At 37.6% G+C, this 18,386-nt stretch overlaps 1 protein-coding gene across 50 annotated transcripts in view; it reads right to left on the bottom strand.

Moving 5' to 3' along the window:
* nfia (nuclear factor I/A) overlaps positions 1-18,386 on the bottom strand; it is a 607,739-nt gene that overhangs the window by 227,272 nt on the left and 362,081 nt on the right. For all 50 annotated transcript variants that reach the window (XR_011357787.1, XR_011357794.1, XR_011357786.1 and 47 more), the window contains one exon: positions 920-1,037. Coding sequence is in view for 21 of the 50 variants with exons in the window: in XM_069938538.1 (XP_069794639.1) it covers positions 920-1,037 (118 nt within the window). In the remaining 29 variants the exon portion in view is untranslated. The remainder of the gene's footprint in view (positions 1-919; positions 1,038-18,386) is intronic.

Raw genomic sequence — 18,386 nt, 5'->3', positions numbered from 1 at the left:
AATTTCAAGATCACTGTACAGAAAACAATTTTCATATAAGGTATGAATCAAATAAATTACTAAGCTATTATCTGTGGTCCATTCATTTAATCATGTTTATCTGTAATTATAGCTCATATAGAGAACTGTAATAAGGATAATCTGTTGTGCTAATTAAGTTAATATTCAGTTACACTTGAGATGACCCAAATCAAAGCTAAATTACCCAAGAAAGACTATTTGGGGTTTGAATAAGACAATAAATTGTAATGTGTTCATCAAATAAAAGCAACTTTCAGAAAAATTCTGCAAGGATTCTCAATATTTCACAGAAGCCAATCTCAGCAAAATGTTATCAAAGCATGGTGTTAAATTAAGTGTTCATGGGTCCCCACAAACAGTAAGCAAAATAATGGTTGAGAAGGAACCCAAAATTAATATACCCCGTGGAGCCATCATTGAGGAGATAGTAGTGTTTGACCTGCATAATGGACTAAATTTGACTTGTAAAGCACGAGTCTGATCAGGAACAGCCTGTGTATATTGGAAAAAATTGTTTACATGTATTATTCAAATTTATATTTTTAGTTTGTAGTGAATTCTAGGCCCTCAAAAATGATAGCCAATCTAAATTTTTGAGTCATATCCAGTCAGACTGCAGAAGCAGTATTTCTTGTTTATTGATCATTATGGTGCATTGCCTGAAACACTGCAGTCCAGCAAACTCATTCCTTCAGGCCACCCAAAGAGAAAGTCCAATTTCAACTGTTATCATTTCAGCTGTTACTTCTGTGAGATTAACTTGCAACAATTTACCACAGGGTACCAATTCCCAATGCTTTATCTTGATAAATGCTTTGATTTCAATTTATATTGATTTCCTTTTAATAGTCATCAATCGAAAGATCAGTTAATAAATCTGTATACATCTTTGAATTACCTGCTTGAGGATGTGCTGGGCAAAGACCTCCTCATAGCCCCAGGGCTCATGCTATAATATGAAGATCCCTCCAAATCTGAGAGGGAGAAATTCGGGCCTGTTCCAACAGCTATTGGTACTAGAAGGAGTAAAGACAAAGAATCATTAAAATGCCTCAATTAAAACCAGAACATTAAAATTTACTGGAGGTACATATTAGATTGTCGTCTGTTCATTTTGGTAATTTGCGCTAGGCAATCTTTTAATGAAATAAATGCATAATGTCCTCTAAATGTGTATGAGGCAGTTGTAGGAGATAGCATGACTGATTTCAGATACTGTGTAATTTGACCTAGGATCATACCTATCACAATTCTGCAAGAAAGCTGACACTGTGCATGCAATAAGGCATGAGGAAAAATGGCCATATCTTAGCCCCACTGACATCCACCTTCAATCTCATATGCCTAATTTTAAAGTCCTATCAATTGCTCCTTTAAGCTTGAATCGCAAGGACATTTGCTTTGAAAGATGTTTAGCATTTTCTGAATTACAATATACAGAATTTGCAATTAAAAAGAGTCAAAAGATATCTCAATGTTATTATTCAATACAAACCTCAGAATAATTTTATTAACAAGACCTAGAGATGAACAATAATTCTGATTAAGTTTGTAATATAAAAAAAGATATTCAATATAATTAAGATTTTCTTTTTAAAAATACAAATCCAGTTGTCTAAGAAAAACAAAAATTAAGGGAACATAGCCTCAAGATTCAGGGTAGTACAGATGAGGAGGAAAATGATGAGGAGGAACTGCTTTTCCCAAAGGGCGTTGAATCTGTGGAATTCACTGCCCATTGAAGCAGTGGAAGCTACCTCAGTGAATATACTTAAGACAAGATTGAATAGATTTTTACATAGTGGGGGAATTAAGGAATATGGGGAAAAGGCAAGAAGGTGGAGATGAGCCATGATCTCATTGAATGGAAAAGCAGGCTCAATGGGCTGGATGGCCAACTCCTGCTCCTATTTCTTATGTTAACGTGGCTGGGCTGGCAATATTTAAAAAAAACTGATATCAATCAAGAAATTAGATACTTTTAAACACCATTTATGTTTGATTAAATCAATTTAGTTAGACTTCATCATCTATGAAGCTCAACTTCATAAGTACATTTCAAACAGATTGGTAGCCAACACTCAAAATCACATTGGATAGTGCATAACCCAATATCAACATTTGCAAAAGTTGTTTATTTTTAAATCAGAAAATTGTGCAATTTACTAACTTTACACCACAATTTATAGGTATGCCGCATACCTCAATTTTTAGTACACTATATCGCACATCCTACATAATGGCAATGTGCTTCCTTTGGCAACACTTTCTTGCTCATTATAACCAATTGGAAGAGCGTAGCAATACAATGGTACAAAATTTGGCACATGTGCAGATATTATGCAGGAGGTATGTCAAAAATCATTCAAACCTCTGTTGTTGTTGACAATTTAATATTAGAAAATATTAATGAAACCCAAGCAATAGCTGAAGGTAGTGATCAGCAATCTGGTACATTTGCTTTACTGGAAAGAGGCTAATTTTATCATGGTTTTGGTCATCTCCCTGAAATGTGGCAAGTACATCTTGCTGCGTATCAATAAAAGGAAAATTATTCTAAAAAGTTAGCTTAAAAACCTGTTAAACCCATTAAAATGTAACTATTTTAGACTTATTTTTCCCCAGTATCAACATGATTATGCTTCCCTTGTTCATTTCAAAATCAAAATAATTGCTTCAATCCACATGCACAAGCAGAGAAGTGTAAATACACACCCTCCCACCCTCAGTGAAGACTGCTCATCCTCCCACGACACTCGAAGGAGGCAGTAGTTTTACACCTAAATCTCACGTTACCCTTGATCATTTAATCCAGGACCCTTCCTCTTTCACATCCATGATACATTTCTTAACATCGTGATAACAGCGAAACTGTTCAATTGTGAGAAAATTTTGATTGAACTTCACAATCTGTGAAGGAGTATCAAGATGTTCTGCAGTTGCAATGACATGTAAAGAACCCCTAAAAAGCCTAAATGTTAGGGAGAAAATCTTGAATATTGCAGGGGTCACTTTGTATGAAAGTTTCTCAAAGGTGACAAAAAAAATGAAAACTGCTACAGTTCCCCATAAAATTCCATAGAAAGCAAGAAAAAGAATGATAAGCAAATTTTAGGAAGTAGACTGATTCAAGATTGACCTTCTGTGGCTTCACACATTTCCTCTTAAGGTGTTAAAGCTGTAAAATATTTAATACATGGCCATGTTTCTCGCATAAAATAAGGGTATACTCATTAAAATTGGCATGATTAGTTTCATTTGCTAATTTAACCTTTTCAATCCTGGATCATTTTGCATTTTTCTCTGTACACAAAGTATCTGATGCTCTACAAAAATAGTCAAAAGATTAATCTGTTTCACTAATTTTTTTTGAAATGTGAGCTTACAATCAATGAAATTTTAAGACACTTGAACTATATTTTGACACTTAGAGTACATTTGAATAGACAAAGAGGTGGAGACAATATACTGTTTTTAAATGGCACTAATTTGAAGGGTGTTGATGTTCAGAGGTAACTGATGTCCTTGCTCACAAATCCATAAAATTTAACAGGCAGGTACAGTAAAACATTAAGCAGACAAATGATGTATTTTGTCTTGTAAAAGATTTGAGCAAAGTAACAGAGACATCTGGCTTGAATTATAAAAAGTTTTGAAATGTGTTCATCCAAAATATTGTTTATTTTAGACATACAGGATAGTTACACGCCCTTTCATCCCATGAGCCAGTACCAATTGACCTACAACCCGGTAGAATGGGAGGAAACTGCAGCGGCCAGAGGAAATTCATACAAATATGGAGAGAACATACAAGCTCCTTATAGACAGCGCTGAATTCGAACCCCAGTCACTGGCACAGTAACAGCGTTATGCTAACTGCTACACTAACTGTGCCCCCCACTGTTTCCCCATTAAAAGAATCTCAGGGTTGTATGAGATGTCATGTATGTACTACTGCGAAGGCTCAGATGCAGTATATTTTCAAGAAAGAGATTGATATTTAGGCATCGAGGAAGTCAAGGAACACTGAAAACCTGTGCTGACCAACTGGCTACTGTATTCAGAGATATCTTAAATATCTCACTCCCACAGGGCATGGTACCCACCTGTTCCGACAGGCCTTAGTCATATCCATACTCAGGAAGAGGTAGCCTAAATGGCTACTGACCAGTGGCACCGACATCCAAAGTAATGAATTGTTTTTGAGATGGTGGTGTTAAGTCGGCGAAGAGTCAGCATACAGAGGGAGATTGAAAACTTGGCTAAATGGTATACTAACAACAACATCTCACGCAATGTCACCAAGACCAAAGAGCTGATTGGAAATGCAGCAATCATTGGGGGGAAGTGGAGAGGGTGAGCAAATTTAAATTCCTGGGAGCCTTGGACCCCCACATCAATGTCATTGTTGAGGAAGCATGTCCGTGCCTCATATCCTCAGGATTTTGGGGAGGTTCTGTATGTCATCGTAAACTTTGGCAAACTTCTCCAGATGTGCAGTGAAAATTGTACTGATTGGCATGATATCACATGGTATGTGATATCATGTATCTACTCTGACAATCAATTTGAACTTTGAATTTCAAGTTTATTCCATCATACATCATGATAACCAGCTTAGTCTCTACAACAGTTCCATTTTCCAGTACTGTTTCCCATTCACAAACAGGACCCTAACTACACCAAAATTAAGATTCTTCAGGGCCACATTCTACTTTCACTCTCTTCTTCAGTGTACTTAAACCCTGTCAAATTCACTTTGTGTTTTTGTCATGCAGAAATAGAAAAATAGAATGTATTGGAAACAATCAACTTCTGCAGAGAGAGAAAGATTTACTGATACAGGTCAACAACTGCTAGAAATGGGAAAGTTATTTAAAATTTTCAGCTTTTACAGTTTCTAACTTAAAATTTAAATGTTTAAACTCAATAGTCATATAAATTAACTACTAATATTTACTTTGCTTTACCTCCAACAATTTTAACATGTACAAGTTCCTTCTTTTGTGATCTTTGAGACTCTCCAAATAAAAGAAACCTCTTAATTTAAATACATGAATAACATATGCTGAATTGATCAACTATATGACTGATCTGCTGACTGAAAACAGGTGCTATAACTAAAAGACCCTAAAATCGCAGTTGAAGAATAAATAGATTATACAAATAACTCACAGATTTGTGCTGAATAAAGCTGATGAAATGCAGTGAGTTTTCAGCTTTCCTGGATGAGAAGTATGATGCAACTCTTTTTGTTTAAAATTATGGACACATCCAAACATCAGGAGTGATCTTGATGGAAATATCTTTTATCCTAATATAGTTTTTTAACAATTACTAATTGGTTGAATCATGAAGTGTAGTCAATTGAGCAATGTCAACAGTACAAGAGTGAGAAACTTTGAGAAGAGGGTTGATGAAAATGGGTAAAGTTCAAATTGATAGTTACATATATTTTATTCATGCCATAGGTCTATCTGCTGCTATTTTGTACCTTTTGAGCTCCAAATCTCAAACTGTGCTGATAGCAGGGAGCTTGTGTCTAAAGTCTCAATGTTTCTCACTCATTGTTTCCTTGATATATTGTGAAATGCTGTCATTTATCAATTCTGTTATGCCTGCACTACACTACAAGATCAATTTCTGCCCTGAATATAACTCATTTCTAAAATTACTGGTACCTATTGACCAGACAATTATCTTGAGTTCCATTTACAAACACAATAATCCACCAACTGCATGGAGAATTCTGTGCAAGTCTAATAGGTTATTGATTGAGCATGGTTTCAGTAGAATGGGGATACATTGCAAAATCAAAGCTTGATGCAAAGTTGCTGAAAAGCACCCATGGTATACACTCAAATAGATAACCTCCTCATTGTTCAATAAAGTCATCCATTAATATAATTAGAAATTTGCTGCTCTCCCTTGATACTACACACAAGATTGGGATGTGCTGGTAAAGCAGATGAGATGCAAAGGAGAAAGCAAAGAAACCACTCCAGAGAAATAGTCAGTAAATCTGCTTTTTCATACTGGAGAAAAGGGGTAAGAGACAAGAACAACAGAAAAAAGGTTGTGGAAACTATGAGAGACTACTAACTGCAGATAATAATCTGAAGGTCAGGTATCTTTGTGAGCAGAGAAAGACATGTTTGTAGCGTTTGCACTACACGAGCGTGGAGAAGAATGACATGCAAACCAAAGCCTTCATAAACGAGACCGGTTTATTGCTCCGGCCGTCGCACTTATATGGGCCACAGGTGCTGATGTCAGGGGCCTGCATCATCAGAGTGCCAGCCCAGGATTGGCTGGTGCTCCCGCCAGAGATCCCCATCTTCCTGCTGGGCCGGAGGTCACCTGGGACGACGGTCAGTGTCACCTCCATGTCCACGCGGTCGCCTTGTTCGTCGTTCATTTTGTGGGCGCGTCTCCATGCGCAGGCTGTTACATGTTCATGTTTCTGGTTGGTGACCAATTTGCTTTTGAAAATATTTCGGAGAGAGGAAATTTAAGCTGAGGTTGCAGGTGAAGGGTAAAGTGGATTCAGGAGTAAAACATGAAGGTATGGCAGTCACTGTGACTGAAGTAAAAACACAAAGCTAGGGGAACTCAGCAGGTCAAACAGTGCATATACAAAGGAAAAAGATTCATAATGAATGTTTCAGGCTGAGCCCATTATAGTAAGTGGATTTAGGAGTTGGGATCCTTGCTTATCTAGCAAAGGGAGGAAATGAACCTCTCTGGGGAAGGGGGAAATTGCACAGGCCATGGTATTTACAGAAACCCCAGTTATGAGATTTGAACTTCTATGTAGCTGATGGGATAGAGAACAATGACTATTCTAACCACATGAGTCATGAGTCAGATTCAGATTCAGAGCACTTGGAAGGCCACAACAAAAAGGTAAGACATAGGAGCAGAATTAGGCCCACCACTGTTATTCTGATGGCTGGTTTACTATCCTTTTCAATCTCATTCTCCCGTCATCTCCTTTGATTCCCTTCTGAATTAAGAACCTATCTACCTCAGTCTTAAATATACCCAAGTGAAACAAGAATGCCTGCAGACACTGTGATTGAGGTAAAAAACACCGAAATGCTGGAGGAACTCAGCTGGTCTTTTCAGCATCTATAGGAGACAAAGATATATTGCTAAGGTTTCGGGCCTGAGCCCTTCTTCAAGGAATAAGCCAGAAGCAGGAAATCTCAGATGGTCTCACAAATGAGACAATGCTGACTCGGGAAGGAATCCAGACCAACAAAAGATGTTAATTGTATGTGATAAGTGACCAGATAAGAATTTATCATGTTTGTGCAAAAGGAGATGGAATGGAGAGGCAGAGCTAGGGGAAGGCAACAGGGGAAGATGAAGGAGTGGGAGTGGGGGGCGGGGTAATGAAAGCCAGAAAATATTAATGCCATCTGGTTGCCCAGTCAGAAGGTGAGGTATTGTTCTTCCAATTTGCTCCTATGTCTTACCTTATAGTTGTGGCCATCCAAGTGCTCTGAATCTGACTCATGGACAGACATGTCAGCAGGGGAATGGGATAGAGAATTGAAATGGGTGGCCACTGGAGATCCATGCTAATGTAGCAGTCAGAGCAGAGATGCTCAACAAAGCGATTTCACAGTTTGCGTCCAGTGTCTCTGATGTAGAAGAGACCACAACAAGACCATCTGATGCAGTAGATGACCCCTGCTTCACTTGGAATGTCTGTTTGGGGGCCCCAAATGGTGCTGAGGGATGAGGTGTAGGTGCAAGTGGAGCATCTCCTGCAGTCATAAAGGGATAATTGATGGGGAGGGAGGAAGGGGAGTCCAATAACTGCCTCCACAGTTGTCTGTGGCAATTAATTCCATCAACTAACTACCCTTAGGTAAAGATATTCCTCCTTACCTCTGTTCTTGAGGGACATTTCTATGAGGCTGTGCACTTTGGTCCACGACTCCCCCACCATAGGAAACATCCTCTCCACATCCATTCTATACAGGAATTTCAGTATTCATTGGGTTTCAATGAGATACCTTCATTCATCCTTCTAACCTTCAGTGAGTACAGTCCCAGAGCCGAAAAATGCTCCTCATATGATAAATCTTCCATTCCAGAGATCATTCTTGTGGACCTCCTCTGGACTCTTTCCAGAGCTAACAACCTTCCGCAGACAAGGAAGCAAAAACTGCTCACAAAATTCCATGTGTGGTGTGACCAATGCCTTATAAAGCCTCAACATCACATCCCTTTTCTGATTCTGAATCTGATGTCCTAACACTCTTGAAATTAATGCTAGCAAACCATTTGTCTTCCTTACCACCGACTCTTCATGAAAGTTGACCTTTAGGGAGTCTTGTGCGATGACTCCCAAGTCACTCTACATCTCTGATTTCTGAACGTTGTCCATTTAGAAAATAGGCTTGATCTTTATTCCTTCTGCTAAAGTACCAATCGTAACTTCTCTACACTATACTCCATCTGTCATTTCTTTGCTCAACTCCTAACCTGCCATATCCTGACTTAATTCCTTGTGCAGACTTGATACTTCCTCAATGCCTTATAAAACTTCATCATTACATACCTGCTTCGATATTCTTTCTTTTTCAATCTTTTTCATTAGTTTTATAATAAATGCAGTGCAATGAAGAAAAGGGAACAAAACTGAAAATATACTATCACAAATATGTGTGCTATATATATATATATATATATATATAAAATGTATATATATATCTATACATACCAAAAAAAACTAACCAAAAAAAACCCATCTGAGCAGCATTTCCTGAGGGTTACATATATTTTGTAGCTTTTGATTCTAAGAGGCACTGGACAAAGTGGTGACTCTGTCTGCCTTACAACAGACAAAAGTAAAAGAATTCCATTCTAAATGTTACATTCTAAATGTAGTATTACATGACAATAATGGAACCTTTATTCTGTGAATCAAATAACAAAGATAAGACTATATCTCATCTGGAAGAGTCAGTACATCTAATCACATTAAAAACATTTACATCAAATGAAATTAAGACATAAAAGGTCGCCATGTATCTTCAAATTTCACTGATGTATCAAATACATATTTAATTCTTTCTCTAAACTTAAACAGGACATAACATGAGAAAACCATTGAAACACATTTGAAGGGAAGTCTAGAGCCTTTCCATTTGAATAAGATGGCTCTTCTAGCTAACAATGTAGAGAAGAACACAGCCAATTGATCAGGGACAGAAAAACTCCCTAGGACTGGTTCAATAACCCCAAAAAGAGCAGTTATTGAATAGGGTCATAGCTCAATCTGAAATACAGTTGAAAATATATTAAAAATTTATTTTCAATGGATTTTTAAGGATGGGCAAGACCAAAATAAATGTCAATGTCACAATATCAGATTTGCATCTGTCGCAAGTAGGGTTAATATCAGAAAAGATACAAGCCATCTCATCTTTGGACATGTGAACACAATGCACCACTTTGAATTGGATTAATAAATCTTGGGCACATAATGAAGATGTATTCATCAGTTTAAGAATCTTGTCCCATACATCCTCCAATAAGGGTCTTGCAAGTTCCAATTCCCAAGCCCTTTTAATCTTATTGTGAAGTATTGGATATGATTTCAATAATCTATCATATATAATTCCAATTAATCCTTTCTGAGAAGGATTCAATTAAAAAATATTATCAACTAGATCTGGTGGACATACAAATGGAAAGACCGGTAATATGGTATTTAAGAAATTTCTAATCTGTAAATATTTATATTTAAGTAAGTCATATTTACTTTCCAGATGTTCAAAAGACACTAAACAACCTTCCTTAAATAAGTTTGCAAAATGAATAATAGCTATGATTTTCTATATGGAGAAGGATTGATCAATTATGGACAAAAAAATAATTATGAGAGACAGCACTAGATAAAATAAAGTTTTTTTAAATTTAAAAAAAATTCCTAAATTGGAACCATATTCGCAATATATGTCTGAGTATTGGATTACATATATCCTTATTGATCTTGGAATAACTAAATGGAAGAGAGGCCCCCAATAAAGAGACCACTGAATACTGCTGTATAGATTCCAAATCTTCCAAGTGGACGATCCAATTTACCAGAATAAAAAGTTCAATTAGGTACAACCATACCTCTATCTTTTTTCAATTTTTGTAAATGAATTCATTAATTCTAGAGTTTTTGTTCTTCCAAATAAAGGAAGAAACTTTTGAGTCAATATTATTTAAAAAAAAGACTTTGGGATGAAAACTGGAATCGCTTGAAATAGATATAAAAACTGAGGTAATATTATCATTTTAACTGCATTAATATGACCTATTAAAGATAATGATAAAGGAGACTATCTAGAAAAAGACTATCTCACATACTTGAACAGAGAAGAAAAATTGAGTTTATATAAAGCATTTAGTAATTTTAACCCCTAAGTATGTGAAATTATCTTTGACAATCTTTAATGGAATCTTGAGTGTAGATAGGGACCTACATATTAATTGGAAAAAGTTCACTTTTATGAAGATTTAATTTATATCCAGAGAAAGGGCTGAATTGAGAAAACACAGACAACGTAACTGGGACAGATCTTTCAGGATCTGAAATATGAACTAATAGATCATCTGCAGACAAAGAAACATTATGAGTTACTCCATTTCTGACAATCCCTTGAACCTCATGAGTGTCTCTAAGGGCTATTGCCAGAGGTTCTAAAGCTAGATCAAATAACAAAGGGCTAAGGGGACATCCCTGTCTAGTTTGCCTAAATAAGGAAGATTTGTCATTATTAGTAACCACCATAGCTAAGGGGATATTATAAATCAATTTAATCCATGATATAAACCCCCTGCTTTTATATTCTATCCTTCTAGAAATGATTGGCCAGCATTGCATTTGCCTTTATTACCACCGACTCTATCTGCAAATTAACCTTTAGGGAATCTCCTAATCTCCTTCCTCTACAGACTCCAGTGCTTTCTCAACATCACCTACCTCTCCCTTTATCTTTGTATCATCTGGAAATTTGGTATAAAGCTATCAATTTCCACCATCTTAATCATTAACATATACAGTGAAAAGTGCTTCCAGCACCAAGCCCAGAGGAACACCATTTGTCACTGTTAGCTAACCAGAAAAAGCCCTTTTTACACCCATTCTTCCTCCTGCCAATAAAGTTTTCTGTGTCTTCCACCAACAAAGGTACAAACTATTATTTAGTTTCTCTTCCATTTCCTTACTACTTGATGTAATTTCTCCTTTGTCCATCTTTTTTTCTTTTCATGTGTGCCAAGAAGTTTTGAGTTCTTTTTGTTTCTTGCTTGATTACTTTTCCTCTCTGTATCAAAGTCTGAGTTCTTTTTGCCAACCTCTGAAATGTTTTTAATCCAGAATCTTGCTTCCCTTTCTTGCAAATTTATATGTTATTTCCTTTAATACTATCTTCAACTTGTCTTGTCCGCCACTACTGAACCAGTTTCCTTGCAGGGTTTTATTCCGTGTTGTGAACTTTTGAAAAACTATTGCTTGTTAGCCATCCTGCCTTTAAATGTAGTTCTCAGTTATCTTAGCCAAGTTGTTCCTCATACCCTTTAGTTTCCTTTTTGTTTAGATTTAAGACTGGTTTCAGATTTAATTATATCATTTTAATTTTTAGTCTATCATATAATCATACTTTTCAAAAGGTCCCGAAATAACAATGCTCCAATCCAACAACATATCGGTGAATCAGCTGTGCAGTCTCTCCAATTCAATCACATCCTTCCTTAAGTGTTGGGACAGAAGTGCACTTAATGCATTTTCGACTCACGATTTGATTAGAAGAACGGGGCTGCTGCCAAAGAAAACTCCATGACCCCCTAATGAATGGGTGCCCTGCATAGCTGTGGCTGAAGTGAGAAGAATACTATCAAAGGTTAACTCAAACAAGGCAGCAGGATCAGAAAACCTATCTGATTGGGAACTAAAGGACTGTGAGGACCAACAGATGGAGGTCCTTAAAGATATCTTCAACACATCACTGTGGCAGTCCATCATCCCCATGGGTTTCAAGACATCCTGGTACCAAAGAGGGCAAATGTAACAGGTCTCAATGATTAATGTCCCTTGGCACTGACCTCTACTGTAATTAAATGTTTTGAAGATCTGGTGATGGAACACCTCAAAGTGCACCTCCAAGAAACATTAGTTCAATTTGCCTAGAGATGAAATTGTTCCACTGATTCTGCTTTAGCCTTGTACCTCCATCCCAGCCTGACCCACCTGGAGAATGGCATCTCATATGCCATTGACTTCATCTTAGCATTTAATATGATCATTTGCCAGAGGATGGTGGAGAAGATACCTTCAATGGGTCTTGGCACCCCTCTATGTAACTGGATTCTGAACTTCCTCACAGTCTCTCTGGTTGGCAGCAGAATGTTGAGCACTGACACACTCAGCACTGGAGCACCTCAGGTCTACATGCTCAGCCCACTCCTGTCCACATTGCTGACCTATGACTCCAACAACAGAGCCATCAAGTTTGCAGGGGACACAACAGTAGTTGGCCTCATCAGCAACAACAATGAGTCACTTCACAGAGAAGAGGTGGAAAATCTCATGAAATGGTCTCAACATGCACAAGAAGAAGATGATTGCAGACTTCAGGAAGACCTAGGTGGACTACCTCCACTACACAATGGTGGTGAGAGTAGAGAACATTAAGTTTCTTGGAGTCATCTTAATAAATGACCTATTTTGGACACGCCTTGCCTCACTTGTCAGGAAGGCGCAACAGCACTGCCATCATCCTGTCATCTTTCTAAATGAACTCTATTGAGATCATCCTGGCCGGCTGCATCACAGTATAGAGTTGCTGTAGAACATTGAGTAGGTGGCAGAAAGATTTACTAGAGTTTTCCCACCACCCCACCACCCCCCACCCCCGCCACCTCAATCAATGTAATCTACTGGGATTATTGTCAGAAGAGAGCACACAAAATTGTTGAAGACCCTTTCCACCTTACACACAGGATCGTTTAGCTGCTCCCATTGGGAAAGAGATACAGTAGTCTCATAGCCAACACAACCAGGGTGAGGAACAACTTCTTCCTCAGGCACTGAGAATGATGAACGACTGAATTAATTGCTCATACTAACCCTTCGAGACTCAACTATTCATTAAACAGTTAATTTATATTATATGTATATATGTGCTGCACATGTATCATTTGTCTGTATGTGCGTCATATCTGGTTGTGTGTTATCATGTTTTGCTTCGAGGACCAGATAACATTGTTTCATTGGATTGTACAATTGGATGATAATAAACATGAACTTAAAAAATACAGATGTGACCTAACCAAGGTTTATGAAGTTCGAACATAATATCTACATTCTCTGCCATGGCCAATGAAGACAAACCTTGTTCTTCACCTTATTGAACTATGCCAACTGTATCAGGTATCTGTGGACGTAGTTCATCCACTGTGCCTGGGTCCCAACCCTTGTTGGCCAATTAAATTCTGTTTGCCATTACGCTACCCTTATATGTTGATCCATGTCATGCTGTAGCCTTAAATAACCTTTCTTGCCAGGTACAAGACAGGAAGTAAAGAGTAGGAATAAACAGGTTCTTTTCAGAATGGCAGACAGTGATAGTGAGGAACCGCAAGGCTCAGTGCTGGGACCACAGTTATTTACAAGCTATGTCAATGACTTAGATGAGGGAATAGAAAGTAGCATCTCCAAGTTTGCAGACAACATGAAGATGGGTGGCAGGGTTAGCTATGTAGAAGATGCAGGGTGACTTGGATAAGTTAGGTGAGTGGGCCAAGGCATAGCAGATGCAATATAATGTGGATAAATCTGAGGTTATCCACTTTGGAGGCAAGAACAGGAGAGAAGATTATGACCTAAATGGTATCCGAATAGGAAAACCAGAGATGCAATGAGACCTGGGTGTCGCTGTGCACCAGTCATTGAAAATGGGTATGCTGGCAGTGAGGAAAGCGAACAGTATATTGGCATTCATCGCAAGAGGATTCGGGTACAGGAGCAGAGAGATTCTACTGCAGCTATACAGGGCCTTGGTGAGACCACACCTAGAATATTGTGTACAGTTTTGGTCTTCTTATCTCAGGAAAGACATCCTTTCCATTGAGGGAGTGCAAAGAAGGTTCACTAGATTGATACCAGGGAAGGCAAGACTTACATATGAAGAAAGGCTGGATCAACTAGGCTTAGAAAAGCCATCAGCACACACTGCCTCTTATTACCAAGACACTTTACTCACGTGCTCTGGATCCCACAGGCCCTGATCTTCTGGACCAGCCAAACATGTAACCTCTGTCACTACCCCTCAGGATCTTAAATGTTTCAATTACTCTTCTCAAATCCAGCAGATAAAGGTCCATCCTGTTTAACAATTTCTTCATAAGGCAACCTGCCTATTCCAGTTACTGTATTTGTCTAGTAAACCACCTCAAAACTGCTTCCAAAAAATACATTTATGTTCATCCTGAACAAATGAGGACATTCCTGTACTCTACCCAGATATGGTCTGACCAATGCCTTGTTTAAGTGAAGCATAACTTTGTTATATTTGTATTTAATCCCTCACAAGACTTAGACTTGGAAAGGGAAAACTGGATGGTTGGTGAGAGGAGGAAGGGTTGCCTTGTGCAGTGCAGCATAAGAGCTATAAAGTAAGATGCTTACCTGTTAGTGGTTCCTATGCAGTACTATGCAGGGAAGACTATATTGCTAGGGCATTGGTTCTCAGCCTTTTTTTCCCCACACTCTCTTATCAACTTAAGTAATCCCTTACTAACCAGAAGATACCATAAATGCTCTATGGTTAGTAAGGAATTACTTAAGGTGTTATGCGAGTGGGAAAAAAAGCCAAGAACCACTGGTCTATGGAGTGTTCAATATTTGCTGTTCCCAGGGCAACATAATCCAAGTTTCCCCATAATGCTCCCAAAGAAACATTACCAAGATAATGATGTCATTGCTGTGTAGAATAACATAAAATGCTTCAGTGGCAATGAAAACCTTGTCATATTTACAGAATGCTGAAATTGACATGGAAATGATCATTATCACATTTCATTCTGGAGCAAGTAAATGCATAATACTGGTTTTTTTAAATCATAAGGCTAAATTCTAAGGCATTAAATTTATCCTTTCGATGTAAAATGCACTTAAAATTGTGCTCATACTGAGGTGTAATATTCTGCCCCTTGTGCCCCATGTAATTTGAAAATACTAAAATGTACTTGAAAATATTTTCCTTTATCTAAAGCAGTGATTTTCAAACTGCCCTCAAAACTCACATTCCACCTTAAGCAATCCCTATGTCATAAGTGCTTAAGGTGGTATGTGAGTGGGACCACTGCTTTAACCATACCTCAGTGACTCATTATGCGCACGGTTTCATAACTCCAAAGGAAATGGGCCAATGACAATTATTCGCAAGCAAAGGATTTCCATAACAGTTGGGTCCAGAACCTTCCCTTCACACTCATGTACCACCTTAGGGAATCTCTTACCAATCACAGAGCACTTAAGGATTGCTTAAGGTGAAATGTGAGTTTAGGGGGGCTGTTTGAAAAACACTGATCTAAAGTGGTAATATATTCCTTAATATAAGAGTGGTATTGCACAGCTTGATTAATACAACTAAAAATGATGTACTTTAACGTAAAGCCCCTTTGAGCAACACAATTTTAAATTATTGAATTACAGCACCATTGCTAGTTATGTTAAAGCACAGCAATCAATTTCTCCAATTTTTAAAAAGAAATTGCATAAAAAATGTTGGTAGTGTTATTCTGCCTAAAGACAGCTTAGTTTTTAGAGCTCACTTCAAAGCCTGCAAGTGAGTATGTGTTGAATAAAACTCAGAGCACAGAACAATTCACCCTCAATGCATTAGGCAGTTTTACACAGGAGGTTGTTTATGTATATTAAAAGACTTGCCCCACTTTGGGTTCACATTTTTCTCCCTCCTCTCATCAGGAAGAAAAGTGATGAGTGTGAGATCACGCATTACCAGATTCAAGGACAGTTTCTTTCCTGCTGTTACCAGGCTCCTGAATGAACCCAGAATAGTAACATTATATTGTCTTTGTTCTGTACCAACTGATCTTTCTCTGCACTTCTGTAGTGCGTCACTTTTTTTTTTTGAAGACTTTATTTAAAATTTTATAACATGAATACAATAAAGAATTACATTTAAAGAAAAATAGAAAAAAAAATTTAAAAAGGTATGATTACAATATTACATCAGAAAACTACACAAAATAACCCCCCCCCCCCGTTAATTGTAACACAATATTAATAGTCTAACTTAAAATTAGTCCTGTAGTGCGTCACTTGATGTATTATGTATGGGGTGTATAGATGGATTGCTGACAAAACAAACTTTCTTACTGCACTTAGAATAGTTGACAATAAACTTGAAATTATAATTATGCTCAAAACCATACATCCTGCCGAACAGGAGTTAACATTAGAAATCTTTGAGGAACATCTACTAATGGAACTAGGATTGATGTACCAATGGATGTAAATACTTCACAGATTAAGCTACGTCGAGAGAGCAGTTAATTACAAGGATTGGCATTAGGGTTTCAATACTTATTGAGATGGAATGTTGTTTGAAGAGAAACAGGACAGTAAACCCACCACAGAGGCTGCTAATCACCCAAACACCAGTGTCTTTATCCCCCCCTATCCTCATCAGACCTCTTCTACTGCTTCTGCTACCCTTTACATTAGAGGAAATTTACAGTAACCAAACTCCTAAACAGCATGTCCTTGGCATATATAAGGTAAACGAGCATCCAAGTGAAACCCATGCATTTGCAGGGAGAGTGCTCAAAGTGCATACAAATAACACTGGACATCTGGATTATTGGACCACGTGACCTAAGACCCTATTGCTCTGCCATTTTTGTTTTAATCAGCTTGCCAATTTTAATATTTGATACTGAAACCAAAAGCAGCAACTTCTCATAGGCAAGGTCCATTGTTTTGCATATTCTTGTGCCTCTGACCTTCACTTGTTTCTAGTCAATGTACACATTAATTTCAAAACCCTCACATTCAACTTCTTCCATGGCCTTCCATATTTGTTGTAACTCTAGACATAAGAACATAAGAAATAGGAGCAGGAGTAGGTCATCCGGCCCATCAACATTGCTCCACCATTCATTGAGATCAAAGCTGATCATCTCCACCTATCTTCCTTCCCCCCCCCCCCCCCCATACCCTTTAATTCCTGCCATACTCCAAAATCTCTGCATTCCTGCAATTCTTAATATTTGTACTTGTCCCATTTCCCATTTTCTTAATGGACTTGGCTTGAACTCTGGAATGTAATTTTTGAAATGTTATTTATTCTTATTTTATTTTAGACATTCAGCATGGTAACAGACCTTTCCAGACCATGAGCCTGTGCCATCAAAATTAACCTACAAACCCTGTAAGTTTAACTTGCATTTGCTCCCTTAAAGAAATCATTAGTGTTATGAAATTGCTGCAGGTTTCCAATGCTAAATGGTTATAATCAGGCTATCATTTCTACATGGTTATTCTAATTGATTTGGATTAATATTATTGAGACCAGAATAACCATTTTAAAAGTATGCACAATATCTTTCAGCACTAATCGAATTTTTGCTGAATTACAGACTTTTCTACAAAGTCCTTGGTCAATTGTTCTAGTGAGATCTCAATAGGCTTAATGTCAATTTTTGACCGATTATGAAATGTTACTGTTTTGAATGTGTTCGAGTCGTGAAAGTTGCAGCTGAAAAATATCTTCACTCAGGATTGATAACTAGTTTTTCATGCAGTTGAGGCACTTTCTAAAAAATATATATACGCCATTTCAAAAAGCTGCAGAATTATCCAGGATATAATTTCTGCATCTGTGTTGAAGGACAGGAGTGATTCCAACCAACACATTTTTTTTTGGTACTGAAGAAGTAAATGGTGGTTCAAACAAAGGGAAGTGAGTACATGGAATGGGCTACCAGAGATAGTGGGAGAGGCAAGGACAATTGTAACATTTCAAAGACATTTAGCTAAGTACATGGAAGGAAAATTGTAGACCATAAGACATCAGAGCAGGAATACTCTATTCAGCTTCTCTGCTTGGCCTTCTCCCCATAACCTTTGATGCCCTAGTTAATCAAGAACCTATCAATCTCTCCCTTAAATATATCTATTAATACATGGGATAGCAGGATATGGGCCAAATTTAGGTTAGTGGATCAACTTCAGTTTAACAACTCAGTCAGCATGGAAGGAATGACCAAAAAGTTTCCATTCCTTGTCTATGACTCAGTGTAGCTCTCTTTCTCTCTGTCTCAGAGAA

This window comes from Narcine bancroftii, chromosome 5 (genome assembly GCF_036971445.1).
Source record: "Narcine bancroftii isolate sNarBan1 chromosome 5, sNarBan1.hap1, whole genome shotgun sequence".
Classification (NCBI taxonomy): domain Eukaryota; kingdom Metazoa; phylum Chordata; class Chondrichthyes; order Torpediniformes; family Narcinidae; genus Narcine; species Narcine bancroftii.
This window is presented reverse-complemented; position numbering and strand designations above follow the sequence as displayed.